General features: G+C 49.6%; 1 protein-coding gene across 5 annotated transcripts in view; it reads left to right on the top strand.

Annotated features, from left to right (window-relative positions):
- The first annotated feature begins 406 nt into the window (after window positions 1-406).
- The window catches only part of Znf185 (zinc finger protein 185 with LIM domain), a 50,053-nt gene continuing 34,784 nt past the window's right edge, over window positions 407-15,675 (top strand). For 2 of the 5 annotated variants that reach the window (XM_048796961.1, XM_048796959.1), the window contains exons 1-13: window positions 407-510; window positions 682-805; window positions 1,192-1,257; window positions 2,947-2,985; window positions 3,064-3,141; window positions 3,701-3,790; window positions 4,504-4,590; window positions 5,571-5,654; window positions 5,998-6,039; window positions 7,455-7,538; window positions 8,002-8,091; window positions 12,704-12,790; window positions 14,427-14,528. In XM_048796961.1, the coding sequence (XP_048652918.1) occupies window positions 477-510; window positions 682-805; window positions 1,192-1,257; window positions 2,947-2,985; window positions 3,064-3,141; window positions 3,701-3,790; window positions 4,504-4,590; window positions 5,571-5,654; window positions 5,998-6,039; window positions 7,455-7,538; window positions 8,002-8,091; window positions 12,704-12,790; window positions 14,427-14,528 (1,007 nt within the window). In that variant the 5' untranslated portion in view covers window positions 407-476. The remainder of the gene's footprint in view (window positions 511-681; window positions 806-1,191; window positions 1,258-2,946; window positions 2,986-3,063; window positions 3,142-3,700; window positions 3,791-4,503; window positions 4,591-5,570; window positions 5,655-5,997; window positions 6,040-7,454; window positions 7,539-8,001; window positions 8,092-12,703; window positions 12,791-14,426; window positions 14,529-15,675) is intronic. The other 3 variants (XM_048796960.1, XM_048796962.1, XM_015497998.2) reach the window with 3 other exon arrangements.

Raw genomic sequence — 15,675 nt, 5'->3', positions numbered from 1 at the left:
GTTCTGGAGGTTCAAGGACATGGTGCTGGTATCAGCTTGGCTCTGGTGAAGACCTCATGGCTGTTGGCATCAGTGTCAGGAGAGCATATGACAGGAAGAGCTCCCATGGTAAGACAGGAAGCCAGAGTGAGATCAGGCCTGAGGCAAGCTTGCTCTTTGATAACAACCCTCTCACCAGAAAAAAAAAAAAAAAAAAACAGTGTCCCATGAGAATTACATCAATGTCTTCCTAGGGCAATATCCCTAATAACTTCATTGCCTTCCATTAAGCATCCCCTCTTAAAGGTCCCATTACCTCTTAACATCGCCACTCTGGTGGCCAACCTTTCAATACATGAACCCTTGGAGGACAAACCCCATCAAAACTGTAGTGTGAACCACAGCCATTACAGATGCATGAAGTGACAAACATGTGCTTGCCTTTTTCTCAGGAGCCCTATTGACTCAACTGAGAGAGGACCTGCAGAGCCAGCACCATGAGTATCTCCGCTCTGGGAGGCAGCACCAAAGGTGAGGCCTGGGCTCCATGTATCCCACCTTATTCCACATGTTCCCCAGGAAGGCTGTGAGTGCGGCCTGGAAAACAAAGGGAGAGAAGCATATTGGGAGGGCTGGAAAGGAAGCCTCAGGGTCCTGGACATGGGATCCCCTTTTGAGGCTGCTTGGCCTTGGCCCTGCCAGGGAAGTCTTTGCCACCAGGTGAGGAGGAGCGCAATAATGTCCTCAAGCAGATGAAAGTACGAACCACACTGAAGGGGGACAAGAGCTGGATCACCAAGCAGGATGAATCCGAGGGCCGAACCATGTAAGTCTAGGAAGCCAGAAGGGATGGCAGCAACTGGGGCAGGTGGGGGTGGGTTGCAATTCATGGGGCCTGACCAGACCTGGGGATGCTGAGAGGCTTCTAGCATTTAGAGCTCAGTCAGGCCACATGGCCATAGAATGTACAGGGAGGATGAAGCATGGGAAAGTCAAAGCAGCTAAAGGTAAGATGTGAGCAAAGTCTAAAGATGGCAAAGGTCTCAGGCACTGGGGCATGTGTGTATACACACATCTGTGGAGGAAGGCTGGGGTAGGAGAAGGAGAGGTGAGAATGGTGAGGCACTGCAGGCATCCTTTAGGATGGAGACTGCAGAGTGGCAGGGGGCAGGGAGGTTGGGAGGCATTCTTTCAGGATCCCTCTTTCCCCAGAGAGCTGCCTGCAGGCCGGAATCGAGCCACATCCTTTTCATCAGCTGGGGAGGTCTCAAAGGCCAGGTAAGAGGTGGAGCCAAGGTGGCTCATAGGTGGGCACTCGGAACTTACCTGCAGCATGTGGCTGGCCCTGTAGTAGGAATATAGGGGATAGATAGGGAGCCCAAGCTAAAAGGAGCATGAAAGACCTGTAGTGTATCATTTAAAATCCACAGGAAGGATGAGCTCTTCTGCTGTGCTTTCCTCTTGGGAAAGGGAGGGTAGAAGTCAATGGTCCAGGCTCCTGGCCTTGCTATGGGGTCATAGGGCTAGCTGACACCCCTGAGGGCTTCCATGGCTCCAATGGCTCCAGCTGTCAACTGGGATAGAAATTGTCATTCAAAAGAAGACTATTATTCTGTCTCCTCCTTCAGGGAATGAGATAACATCTCTGAGGTGCTCAGGCAGCTTTGAGTCACAGGTCACTCACTCCCGCAGGGGAGGCTTATATGTTTGACCTCAACTGCCCCCAAGGTCATAATTCCAGCTGGTCAGTGGAGCTGGTCTCTTTCTATTTTGAGGACTTTTCAATAACAATGTCCAGGGGGCTTTGAAGTGTGAGCTCATCCTGCTAGCATCTGGAGGAACTGATCATGAGAGAAATGGGAACCAAGAAATAAACTGGGTGGTCCTTGCCCTAAACTGCTGGCAGTTGACAGCATGTGCAGAGCAGGGGCTTCTCAGGTGGTGACAGGCAATGGCAGCAGCTGATGCATGGGGTGATCTCTGGTTATAGTCTTGCTCAGTGCCCAAAAACTGCCAGGTCCTGTGCTGGGCCCAGAGGCTATAGTAGTTATCAAGACCTAGGCCTTTTCCTGAGGGGAACTCACATTCCTGCAAGGGACATAGATACCTAACAGATGAATGCAAAAGAGAGAATTGTAAGTTGAGACAATTATGGTGGATGTCATTGATGAGTTTGAGAGTCATCAAAGATAGTCAACTTCTTATGGAGCTTTTTGACTTTGGAAGATGCAGTTCTCACCCCAGCCTGTGGTTTGGGGTGTGTTAGGAAAGCACATTCTAGGGTATTGTGCATCAGGGATCAGAATGGTGCTACCTTGGGGCTGGGGTTGTGACTCAGTGGCAGAGCACTTGCCTAGCATGTGTGAGGCACTGGGTTCAATTCTCAGCACCGCATATAAATAAATAAAGTCCACTGACAACTAAAAAATTGTTAAAAAAAAATAATGGTGCTATCTTGAAGTCTACATAAAGCCTGCCAAAAGGCCCCAGTCAGAAATGCTTGTGTGGCTGGAATAGGTGTCACCCTGTGTTCCTGCAACTTGGCCACCTCCAGGAACCTGTCCCTTCAAAGAGAGTCTGTAGGGATGGAGGATTCTGGGACTCTTTATTACCCTTAAACCTGACCCCACTGCTCTAGCCCAAAGCCCCTCTATTCCTGGACAGTGGTATGATCTGCCTTGAGTCCTTGTTTCCTTGCCCAATTATAAGGAAGACTCTTAGGAGGTAGGTGCGTTTGTCTCCTGTCCCTGAGCCTAGAACTTATAGTTCCCACCATCCCTGGAAATGGGTGGAACAGAGTAAGCACCTTGGCCAGGAAAATGGGAGTGGCTACCTCTGCTCATGTGTGCTACACTGGGATACCTACCAGCCAGCCTACTTTCGTGTAGGTGGAGACAGAATGAAGCAGGGAGCCTGAAGCCTCCAGCAAGGCCCTGCTTCACTTTGTACCTCCTTTTTCCTTGGCAGGGCTCCAAGCACAAGAGCTCCCACTGGCTATATCATCCGGTAAGTGACATGCACCTGCATCCCCATACCATCTGCGCTGCTCCTTGACTTCTCATCATCTCCTGGGTTCTCTTGTAGGGGTGTGTTCACCAAACCCATCGACAGCTCATCTCATGCCCAGCAGCACTTCCCCAAAGCCAATGGAGCTCCAAAAAGGTATGTCCATAGGGCACTGGCTAGTTGGCCACTGGGAAGGTGTGAGGGCCTGCTCCAGATCCATGGCAGGGATAGGGCTTTGCCTGTAAGCAAGGGACAGTGCCTAACCTGGCTCGCTCTGTTTACTGGGGCAGAAAGGCACAGGGAACATACTGGGAAAGCTGGGCCCAGAGTCCCCTGGTATGGCAGTTGGTACCTCGTACTTGCTGACCACACTGGGCCGTGTGCTTTAGTCTTCCTAGCAGGCTGAGGGGGCATATTAACTAAACAACCAAGCATCAGGCAGAACTGGGGCTCCATTGGAAAGGAAAGGCCAAGGGGACTTGGAGCAGGAAGAAAACACAGGCAAGAACCCACTGGGTTTTTCTTTGAGGCTCAGTGGGGTCTGCCTATGGCAGGAAGGGCTGCCTACTCAGGGTGTCTGGCAGTGCTGAATTAAAAAAAAAAGCTCCCAGTGACCCCCTGGGACACCCATCTCATGCATGTTGGGCTGTGTAGGCAAATCTGGGGATAGGAATGGGGTTTTGGGTGGGCACATGGAAACTCCTGGCCTTTGCAGCGTTGCCGCTCTGGGGAAAACAGCTACCACTGACCCTCCCCGCCCCACCTCCTCTGGCTACAAGATGACCACTGAGGATTACAAGAAGCTGTGAGTATGCAATTTCCAACCCAAACATAGGACCTGCTGAGGATAACTGGCTACTCTCCTCTAAGCACAGCCTAGGGAGAGCTAGTCTAACTGTCCCAACACCCCTGACAGTTGTGGCTGTGGCCTGGAGCCCACCAGGGGGTGACAAAGGCCCAGAAAGTTGCACGACCATGCATAATATGTTTCTGATCTGAGGCAAAGCACAGTCTGCAGGAAGCTTCTAGGAAGAGTACATAGGTCTGGAGAAAGGATCATGAATTGTGGCTATGAGGCTGCTAATGGCTGGTTGTATTTTTGGGCATGCCCCTTATACCAGTCTGGGCCATGGACTCAGTCTGGGCTGTGCTGGGCTGGGAGCCCAATGCTCCTTGGGATGCTGCTGGCTCTAGCAGCCTATCAGTGTGGGCATTTTGTGTCTAAAGCTGAGTTATTTCTTGGGTGTAATTCTTTGGCATCCACACTGGAGCTCTCCTTGAGGTCCCTTTCAAGACTCTTACCCTGCATGCCAGGGAGCGGGGCTCTGGACATAGGTTCCCCAGAGGCCCCACATCTTTATATTGTTTGTCCTTTGTCCCCATCAGCCAGTGTCATGGAGCACCTGGAAAATCTTTCTGGGGAAGTGATGAGGCTTGAACTGGAGAGGTATATGACAGGGAGTGTGGGGCTGTGGTATGGAAGTAGAAGACCTATAACCACTTCTTCTCTTCCTCCAGGGCACCATACAACATCAGGCGCAGCTCCACATCAGGGGAGGTGGAAGAGGAAGAAGTGCCCATCTCTTCAGATGAGCAGAAACGGAGGTAATAGTGCCCCTCAAGGCATGGCAGGGTCCTCAGTCTTCACTCAACATACCAAACTTAGGCCATCTTTGGAGGTTTGTGGGGTATGGGTATAGCTGTCATTCCATGAGTCTGAGAACTATTCACTCAGTGCTAGACCAGCTGAGAACTAACTACCAGCTCAGCAGGCCCTCTAAAGCACTTGCTTATGGGTAGAACCTAGGTAATGCAGGCCCAGGCAAAAGTTATTTCTGGGCTCTTCTGGACTTTAAACCATTTTGTTAGAACAGGTCCTGAGAAAACTGGATAAAAATTTTCAGGGTAGGATCCCTGGAAGAGGCCAAGTGGCCACCTGCACAGTTCTCTCTATGTGTGAGCTGTGTATACAAAGTCCCAGTAAGCCATGTACACTTAGAAGGCAGGGGATGGGCTCCATAATTTCAAATGTCCCTTGCCCACAAACAGGCCTGGCTGTGGGCCATCTTCTGCCAACCCATTTGCAGCTCAGGAAGCACAGAAAAGTCCCCTTGCTGAAGGTTCTGAAAGATGGGCAGCCATAAAGGCATGTGTCCTCAGGCCTGGGCAGTGCAGCTCAAAGAACCAGGAGTTCTGAAGCTGCCTAGTATTAAATGCCTGCTCTTCCACCTGCTAGGTGTGTACTCTTGGGCAACTAACTAGAGCTGTCTAGCCTCAGTTTCCTCATCTGGAAATCATGGTAGGATATTAGCACCTTCTTCTCTGAGTTAGGAAGATTAATGAGCAAATATGGTGATGTCAGTATCCAGGGCACGGCTGGGCACACAGCGTGTGCTCAGTAAACATGGCTGCCCTTCCCTCAGTTTCCATGTTTCCTTTGAATAGTCTTTGTAGCATATGCTACATTGGCTTCTCCTCACCTCTCTGGGGTGGTTCCTAGTCATCTTGAGGACATCCCTGGTTAGGCTGGCAGAGTGTGTACAGCTTGACACCCATCAGTTGTCCCCCACCCCATGTTGCCCCAGATCAGAGGCTGCAAGCAGTGTGGTGAGGAAGACAGCTCCCAGGGAGCATTCCTACGTCCTGTCAGCAGTCAAGAAGAGCACTGGGTGAGTTGCACAGCAGAGAACCCAGCAGGGCAGGAGGCCTGGTCTCTGAGCCTGGCATGGCCACCAACTGGCTCCATGTTGTGGAATAGTTCCCCTCTTCTCAGGGTTCCTTGGCCTGGTGAAAGGGTGAATTGAAAGAATACTCCCAAGGGCCCTCCTAGCTAGACTTTCTCAGATTCTCATATGTATTTTCTAAAGAAACTGGGGCGTTTGGCTGCTGCCATAAGGGCAGGCGAGGTGCTGGGAATAGGAGAGAGTCTCAAGACTCTCTAGAGTAGAGTGATTGAGTTGTCATCTGTTTATGGGCTCTGACCAATATGTCACCTTTCTGATTCCTTTCCAGAAGTCCTACCCAGGAGACTCAGGCCCCTTTTATTGCAAAAAGGTAAGTTTCATCCAAGGAAGCCTTGAAAGCCTGTTGCTGGCCACAGAGAAGGCCTCCTTTCAGCAGGAATATAGGGAGAGGGGAGGTAAGGGTGGGGGACTGCTGTTCCCAAGCAGAGATGTGAGAGGCATCAGGCTTCTGTCCAGAGGCCAGGCAAACACCTTATTGACTGTGGAGGCACATGTGGTCCTAGTAGCCAGTTCTGTGAAGGCAGCAACCTGGCTTATGGGTGAGTTCTTCCATTTGCCAATAGCTAATGACACCTAAGATGGAGCTATAGTATTTGTGAGGTCCTCTGGGGATTTGAAGTCAAACTACCTAAAGATTACAAAGGAGCTGTTCCATTCACCTCCTTTCCAGAGTTTTGTGACTCAGAATTCCTGGCTTGCCAGCCCTTGGAGGGACCCTGGCTCCCTCCTTCAGCTGACCCCAGGAAGAGTTCTTTGCTCTCACCCAGGATCAGGGTCATCAGGAAAAATTCCCTGGGAGGTGATTATGACATTGGAGATGGGTCCTAAAGGAGAAATAGAATGGTCAGGATGTCAGATTATCTGGACAGTCCAGCTGAGTGGGGAGAAAAAATATTGGAGGGAGGGTAGGGAAGAAACTTATGGAAAGCTGAATTTTAGGGATCTTTGGTTGAGTGGACAGAGAACGCATTCAAGATAAGGTGGTATGACAAGCTGAGAACTGACAAACAAGGAAGAGCCAGCATGCCAAGTGCAAAGCTGTTCCCACCCTCTGCTCACTGTGTTGAATGACCAGAAAGGCTTACTGGAATGCAATGAGCAGGGAGTGGTAGCAACACAAAGGACATGACATAATGGCATGTTCTTGGTGGCTGTATTAGTTTCCTGTGGCTGCTGTAACAAAGTACCACAAACTGGGTGTCTTAAAATGCCAAAATAGCTTCTCTCATAGTTCCAGAGACTAGTCTCTGATATCAAAGTGTTGACAGGGTTGATTTTTTTTCTGGAGCTGCTGAAGGAGAAGCTTCTGGTGGCTGCTGGCAGTCCCTGCATGACTTAGATTGTACCTGCTTCACTCAGGTCTGTGCCTATATTCACATGGCCTTCTTTTTTGTGTCTGGGTCCAGATTTTACTTGTCTTAGAAGAACATTCGTCATTGGATTTACAACCCACCCTCACTCAATGTGACCTCATCTTACCTTGATTACATCTCCAAAGACCCTTTTCCCAATGATAGTCACAAATTCCAGGGCACATGAATTTGGGGAGAATACTATTCAACCTCGTATGCTGTCTTTATCTTGAGCTGGAATGGTTGAGACCTCAAGCCTGAACCACCTCATCATCATCTCAATTGGACATCACTGAAAGCATGTCCTTCAAAGGCCAGCAAACTCCAGGACAGTCAAGAAAACCATAAGCACAACTTTTCCTCTTGTCCACAGGGTTGAGGTGGTAGATGAGGATGGGCCTTCTGAGAGGAGCCAGGAGCCACCTGCTCTATCAAGACCTACTCCTGGATTGAGCAGGTAATCAATCACTAGTCTCTCTCTGGGGATGATCACTGCTGGGCCTGCCTGCCTGTCAGTAACTGGAGAATCTCTGTCAGGCCACTTCCCTCTGGCTCCCAGGGTCACTGTCCCCAGGTGCCCAGTGGCAGGATGGGGTGCAGAAATCAGTAAGGGCTCATCTGGTTGAATGTCCCAGGATTTAAAAGAGCAAAACAGTGTGGCCTCCAGGGAGAGTGAGCTTGGCTCTTGTCTGTTTAGTATTTATCTGTGTCACCTTAACCCTTGCATTGCTGAGCCTGGTAGTGGCAAAATGTCCTGAGAAAAAGTATCATCTTTAGGGTTTGAAAAGGCCAGCTACTGTGGCCATAGTTTGCCATTATTAAGCATGCTCATGGCATGCCTATAAGTTGGCCAAGTTCAAACTGCCCAGGAAGGAGGCTCCGCAGTCCCCAGTGCTGCTCACAGCTGCCTTCTTTGCCAGTGCGGATGGAGGCAGAACCCAAGTGTCTCGGGTGATTTGGATCAAGCGCATGCCGAGTGTACCTAGCCCCTCCGGGAGCCGGGAGCCCAGGTGGGTGCCAAGAGCTGTGAGCTGGTCAGACGGTTTCTCACTAGCCTGGCCAGCTGGGCCTGCCAACCAGGGAGGGTCCAGCAAATGGTGTGACAGGGCAGGTGCAGTCTGAGTCCTGCTGATCTCACTCCAGGTGGGGCTGTGATTGCCCTGATTTCTGAGTCCCAAGTGTCCAGGGAGATAATGGTGCTCTCTTGTCTGTGGATGAGGAGCAATCAATACCTCCTTGTACTTCTCACTGAATGGTGCTGAGTCCCACAGAGACCGCCACTGCCCTGTTGTTGCTGTTGTTAAAAGCACCTGCCTGGATGGACAGCTTTGCCCAAACTCAGGTCTGCTAAGAGATGCACCTCTATGCCACCTTGAAAGACCCCTGAAGCCAGAAGGGGAGAGCATCTGTCCCCACAGGTCACTTCCTGGGCCCCTAGGGTCTATTCCAGCTCTCCTAATTCCATTGTAATCCCCCAATTTGAGCTCCATAATGATTTGTAGACATGTGACCACCATCACCTTGACCCTCTCTGTTGTTTAACTGTCCCCATAAGAATTTTTATCCATCAGAACCTTTGAGGATTTGGAAAGGAAGATTTCAGAGCTCTTTATGAAGCAGTGTCTAGGGGTCTAGAGGATTTGGTGATTAGATGGATGTGGGAGTGGGGTAGGGATACCACAGCAAAGTACCACAAACCGGGCACTTTAAACAACAGAGTTGTTCTGGAGGCAGGAAGTCTAAGATCAATGTGTGGGTAAGGTATTTTATTTCTCCTGAAGCCTCTCTCCTTGGTTTGTAGATGGTCATTTTCTTCCTGTGTGCTGTGTTTTAATCTCCTGTTCTTATGAGGGCACCAATTACACTGCTTTAGGGCCCACTGCAATGACTTCAGTTTAATCACCTCTTTAAAAACCCTGTCTCTGGGGGCTGAGGTTGTGGCTCAGTGGTAGAGAATTCACCTAGCACATGCAAGGCCCTGGGTTCAATCCTCAGCACCATATAAAAATAAATAAACAAAATAAAGGTATTGTGTCCAACTACAACTAAAAAATAAATATTAAAAAATCCCTGTCTCTGAATACAGTCACCTTCTGAGGCAGTGGGGATTCAGGAATTAAACATGAATTTTCAGGGACAAAGGTAATGAGTGGTTTCAGATGCTTTTTAAGAGATAATGTAGGTAGAGAATTAGATTGCACTGTATTGTGGATCTGAGAATCATTTTTACATTTATTCCATGAGATTCCTTTGGGTGTTTAATACCCATCATCTGGCTGACACAGAAAGATGGCTGTCTTATTTGCTATGACTGCTAAAAAATAGTATCACAATTGAATTAGAAAAGCACTCTGAAGTTTAGGGTTGGAGAGATAGATAAAAGGCCTGCTGTGCTCAGCCTGGAAACGAACAAACTCAGGCAGCTGGCCACCCATCTTTACAACTCTGAAGAATTGTTATGGGTACAGAGAGCAAAGTCATTTTGCTGGAGTGGCCCTCTGAAACGAAGCAGATCATGGAACATCCTAGACACTTCAGGTATCTCACAAGGGGACAGGTTCCATCAGGAAGGAAGGGAACCCCTCATCAGAAGTGTGCAGTAAGGTTCAAGACAGTCCACACTCCTAGTAGAAGGCTTAGTGTGATGCTTCAGTTAGTTCTACACTCAGATTCTGCAGTCACAAAATATTTGAGACACCTTCCAGTTGCTTCCATGTGAGCTTCTGGCTTGTCCTGAACCTAAGGAACCTTATTCCCTGACACTCCATCAGGCACTGCACTGGGCCAGGCAACCACCGTCAGTTTCCCCATGCTTATCTAAGAAGCCCTTATCTAAGAAGCCCATCAGGAGCAGTGACTTAACCAAACTTTAGGTCCTGAAACATCCCCAGAAAAGGCTGTATTTTGGCAGAGTTGGTGAGGGGGTGATTATAGCCTTGTCCCTAGCCACAGCCTCCCCAGACCTGGCCTTGTCCTGTGTGCCTTGGCTACAATCTATAGGTCAGTGCCTCATGCCTCATTCCTCCTGCCTCTCTGTGAACTGAGCTTACTTAGCTACCCTCTCTGGCACACACTGGCCCTGCATGAGCACCACTTTTTGATCCTCCCAGGCCTAGCTATTTTCCCCATCACTGCACTGGTCATGCTTCCTTGACTCTTTGCCTCATCAGACTAGGACAGGGCCTCCTGGGTCCTGGTCCTTGGCTGTGCCATCATTGTGCTTTCTGGCAGAATAGCTGGGGTACCATTTGTAGGAGCATAGCTTCTGGCACAAGATATAACCCTGGTTTTGCCCCAGATTGGCAGGATGTCCTTGAGCAATTTCCTTAACTTCTCTGGGTCTCAGTTTCCTCATGTGTAAAACAGAGAGGACAGTAATACCACTTCCCACAGCTATCCCAAATACTAAGTGGAATAATGCCTATGAAATACAGATGCCTGGGTGCCAGTATCATTGTGTGCTCCTGATTATAGTTTGCTAATTTATGGGACCCTTCTTCAATACAGGAAGAGACCAATATTGCCACCTGCTGGCATCTGGAGGACATGCAACTAAGGGCAATGTAAAGGAAGACCCTTTCCCTACCCTCACCTAATACACACAGGAGCACAGGAGTCGCCTCTCTTCTGACAGATCGCTTTCCTTCACATTCCCACAGATGGCTAGGGCCACAGTGGATGTGCACTGATGGGTTTAGGGTTTTGATCTTCAGCCCTGCTGAAAACTTCAAACTGAAACAATTTGTGGCCAAGCGGCTGTGGAGGTGATGGGGCTGGTAGGGTGATGCCGGGGAGAGAAGCTGGAAGATCACTGTGTTTGTTCGCTGCCGCCACCAGAACACCATGCCAGATATTTAGCTTCTCCCAATTCTGGAGGCCAGAGCTCTAAGATCAATGTGTCAGCAGGGTCATGCTCCCTCTGCAGGCTCTGGTGTGTGGGTGGTGGGAGGGCTGCCATCACCAGGCACCAAGTCCTCTTGTGTCAATGATGCCTCCCGAAGATGGTACCAGGATCGGGTGGTTATGGACCTGTNGGTGTCCCACTGAGTGTGGCTGCTGCCCACAGCCTCCTGGTGGGGAGAGCCAATGGGCTTTCTCATTCTCACTCTCGGACCTTCCCCGAGGTCCCTGACCATCCCACCTCCTAGATGGTTTCCTGGTGCTGTCAGAACAAAGTACCACATTCGGGGGGTGGGGTGTAAAAACTGTACCCATGTATTTTCTCCCAGACCCGAAGCTCCTCTCACCTCTCCTAGCTTCTGGTAGTCGCCAGCAACCCTTGGCTGGCAGCTGTATCCCTCCAATCTCTGCCTGCATCTTCACCTGGCTGCCTTTCCACTGTGTGTCTGTCTGGCTCCAAATGTCCTTCCTCTTATAAGGACATAGTCATTGGCTTAAGGCCCACACTACTCCAGTATGAACTTACTTTACCTTGATTACATCTGCAAAGACCCTATTTCCAAATAAGGATACCTTCATGGATATTAGGGCTTATGACTTAAATATAGCTTTTGGGGAGACACAGTTCAACCCCATAACAGCCCATCTAGAAGAGGTGCCATTTGAGATGGACTTTAAGAAGACATTGCTCATGGAAGTGACACAGGAGGAAGAAAGTGTTGAGGCAGTGGTGCCAGCCTGGGCAAGAGACAAAGGGATATGGAAAAGTTGGTACAGTCTGGAGTGACCCTTCATTCCTATTTCTTCTCTCACACAACCAGAAATGCCAATGAGAAAATATGTTTCACTTGCCTGTGACATTCTCAAGTTAGTCGTGTTCCTGTTGCTTGGCACTTAAACCTTCTGATTTAAATGAAGCTGTCAGGCCCTGTATGCTGTAATCATAAATGACATCATTGTTGATAATGATGTTACATTGTTATCATGGGAAGAGATGGGCAGAAATCAGAGCTGTCTACATATATTAGGCCCCCTTCTGGTTTTTATGGTGGGGAAAGCCCCTGTCACTTGAAGTCCTTGATTTTCTATTTCCCTTTGGTCATTCCAGTGCTCCAGGCCCTGCTCAGGGTGGAGGCAGAGGGACAGAGATAAGTAGTCATTGACCAAGCCCACCGTGGGCTTCTGGTTTAGGTTGGTGCCAGAAACCAGGACCAACTCCAAGATTGGCTGAGATCCAGGCTTGCATCAAGTGAGGACCTATCTGTCTCCCTGACTTCATCCTGGCCACTCTGATTCCTCTTTCTCCTGGGACCCCTGAATAGCTTTTTATAAAATGTCAGTCTGATCATATAAACTCCCACCCTGTACTTCAAGCTGTCATCCCACAGCTTCCCTTTGCCAGACCAGATGTGATCTCATTTCTACTCAGAAGGTCTTTTGCTGTGCCTTAGGGAGGGCTGAGCTCAGATGGGGGTGGGAGACTGGGGAAAGACTACTTTGCTCCCCTTTATCTGGGGCCTGCAGGTCAGTGGCCTGAGCTCAGTTGTAGAACCAAGAAGGTTCAAGGCCAAAGAGCAGATGAGAGCAAAAACAAAAGGGGGAGGGTGATGGGTCTGGTTGTTGCACTAGCACCAGAGGGATAACATCTTTGGACATTGACTCAGGTGGGAAAGGAGAGGCTTTCCCTAGTAGCACCTCTCAGATCTCTCCTTTGGCCCACAGCTCAAGAGGTGAGGAGATTGTCCGTCTGCAGATCATGACACCCAGGGCAGGACTCCGCCTGGTGGCTCCAGACCTGGAAGGCATCAGGTACAGAGGCCCTGCTGCTGTACTGTGTCCCTCTACACCATTCTAGTGATGGGGCAGAGGGCCAGGATGCAAAGGATGAGGCCTAGGGACTGATTCTGTCACTGTGGGAGTGACAGGTTGGTGGAAGATATGATCAACTTGGGTTCTCTGCTCCTATCTCATTCTTTCGATCAATAATTTTTCTGGAATGAGCACTTGGTCCTTGTGAGGCAATAGGCCTGGCTCTGGGATCCAGCTGTGACTGGGACCCCCTGGGCCAGAGTTGCTGAATTTCTGCCTGATGAGGGAGGAAGATGCAGACATGAGCAAGGTCACTCTGTGGTACTGACTGCACTGTATGTTATGAGCCCCCAAGACTGGCCAACTGTGCTGAGTGGGGACGCTGGGTCTGTGCCATACCTTGAAGCCACTGAGGTAGTTCACTTGCCTGTGTGAAGGGGGTACTGGGAATAGGTTAGGATCCTGGGTCAGCCTCCATAGCTCATGATGCCACAGTGTCCTGTGCTGGGGAGGAGGAGGGACAAGGGGACCACAACCAGCTGGGAACACAATGGATTCAGCTCCTACCCTGGGGGAAGCAGGGGCCAGACACCCAGATGACAGGCAGGCTGGATCACAGGTATGGACACAGATGGGGAAGCAGCAGTCTCCTGCCCTGGAGGAAGCAGGGGACACTGGGAGTTGGGCCAGAGGGAAGCTGAAGTGGAAGCTTAGAGAGATCTAAGCAGAAAGACTGGGCCCCTGTCTTTTGTGAAGCCAAAGGTCTGAGGAGAGAGGTGGGTGTGTACACAGGAGGTAATCCCTTAATCTGTAGAGCAGCAGGGGCTGAGGGAAATCTTCCTGGAAGAAGTGATGACCAAGATAAATCTAAAGGGAATTATACATCCCTTTATTTTCCTTCTTGGTTCCCCTCTCTCTAACCCCATATACTCCCCTGTCCATTTTATTTTAGAGATATTTTCATTTCTACTATCCTCCCCTAGACTCAGGCCTCCACCATTTTTGGCCCAGTTGTCTGCCACCATGTCCTACTGTCCCATCCCCAGACTGTCCTCCATGTATCTACCTGGGTGACTTTTGGAGGTCATTATATCAAGGTGACAGTTTATGCCATGTGAGGAGAGCAGGAAACCCAGTAGGTGGTAGAATATGCAAAGCGGGGAGGAACACTGGGGACACCAACATTTAAGTGAAACATAGAAGATAAAGGTGAAGTAGATAAAGGGAGGTAGAAGGTGTCACAGGACCAAGGGAGTAGAGGAAGCAAGTAGGAGTGGCCCACTGGGTCAGTAGTACTGATGGTGGCCTGAGATAATGATGGGACTGACTATTGGATTTGACAACATGGGGCTCCTCAATGAACTCAAAAGAGAACAGAGTGAGAGTAAGTAAGCTAGGATCAGGCTTACAGTGTGAAGAAATATAATCCAAAACTCTCAAATCAGACTGCCTGGGCTCAAATTCCCAGCTGTTCCTCTACTGTGGAGTTTGGAGCAAGTTACTCGGATTTCTGTGGCTCAGGTTGCTCATCTAGAAAGTGGGCATAGATGACAGCATTGCCCAAGGGTTGAGATAACTGTCCCCGCCAGAGTGTGGGTAGATAACAAGTGGCTAACTTATAACTGTTACCCCATAGGTCTTTCCAAGACCACAAAGACAAGGAGTCCCCCTGCTTCAGAGAGCTCAAGAGAGACTTGGCTGGTGAGACCTTCAAGGATCCCAGCACAGATTCTGAAAGGTAACTCATGGCAGGGAGCAGAGTCTTTATCCCCAGAATATGGAATCCACATCTTCATCCAGGTGAAGGTTGGTGGATGTTGCTGGCAGTAGGATTGGCCTATCCTTGCTGTCCCCCTGGGATAGTACAGGTCTTCAATGATTATCTGTTGAAAGGATGAATGAATGAAGCCTGGAGAGGGGCAGACCCCTGCCAAGATCCCTGAGGTCACTGGTTGCAAAGCAGGACCAAATTCTAGGTTAGGCCACCCCTATCCCAGCACTTGACCTTCACTGATTTCCTTCAATTCATCTAAAGCCACCATACTCACTATGCTTTTATTCCAGGAAAAAGCAGCCTTGTGAATGATCCATTCAAACCAAGGCCACCAAGTTGTACAAAGGGAGGGTGGGGGGTGGTTATCTAGAGGAGATGGTTGTGCCTATTTATCCTACATCCCGCAGACCTAGCCTCTAAGTCAGACCAGGAGAGAATGGATCTGGTGAGCAATGGCTGTAGATTGGGCATTTGCTAGCCAGAGTCTGGTAGCCAGGAACAGATTTGAACCCACAGATCTGCCTTCCCATTATGGAGCTCTGGAGCCCCTACTTAAGACTTTAAGCCATGGGAATAAGGGAAGGGTGTCCTGGATGGCTGGGGTAGCCTTATTTCTGCCCTTTTTGGCTTATTAGCAGCCCAGAATGCCTTGTCCTTTGTCTGCTGGCTATCAGTCCCCAACATGCCTGCCTGCTGAGTCTCTCTGTTGCCCTCCTGAGTCTCTACTGTTTCTTGGCCCCACTGATACTCATCAAGTTTTGGAGAAGTTTTGCTGTTAGAGTCTGCGTGGGCTTCTCTTTGTTGTGATCAGGGAGGCAACCAAGGTTCTGTTTCTGGTCCTTGAGACCCACTCTCAGGATACTGGAGTTCAATAAGATTAAAGCCCAGTTAGAGTTAGCAAACACTTCTCTTTCCATCACAGATCAAGTGCACAATTGAATGATGGAAATGTGGGATCAGGAGCCATGGGGTCCCCACCATAAGGCTTGGCTGGAGCAGACATCAGCTCAGAAATAGGAGGGTGAGGTGCTTGTAGGAGACATGTGTCCCTGGTGACAGGCCACACTCAAGCTGCCAGACTACTTGGGTTGCTGGGGTGAGGCACTGGTCA

The sequence above is a fragment of the Marmota marmota genome, unplaced genomic scaffold (assembly GCF_001458135.2).
Source record: "Marmota marmota marmota unplaced genomic scaffold, marMar, whole genome shotgun sequence".
Classification (NCBI taxonomy): domain Eukaryota; kingdom Metazoa; phylum Chordata; class Mammalia; order Rodentia; family Sciuridae; genus Marmota; species Marmota marmota.
The sequence above is the reverse complement of the archived record's forward strand: the minus strand, read 5'-3'. Positions and strand labels throughout refer to the sequence as shown.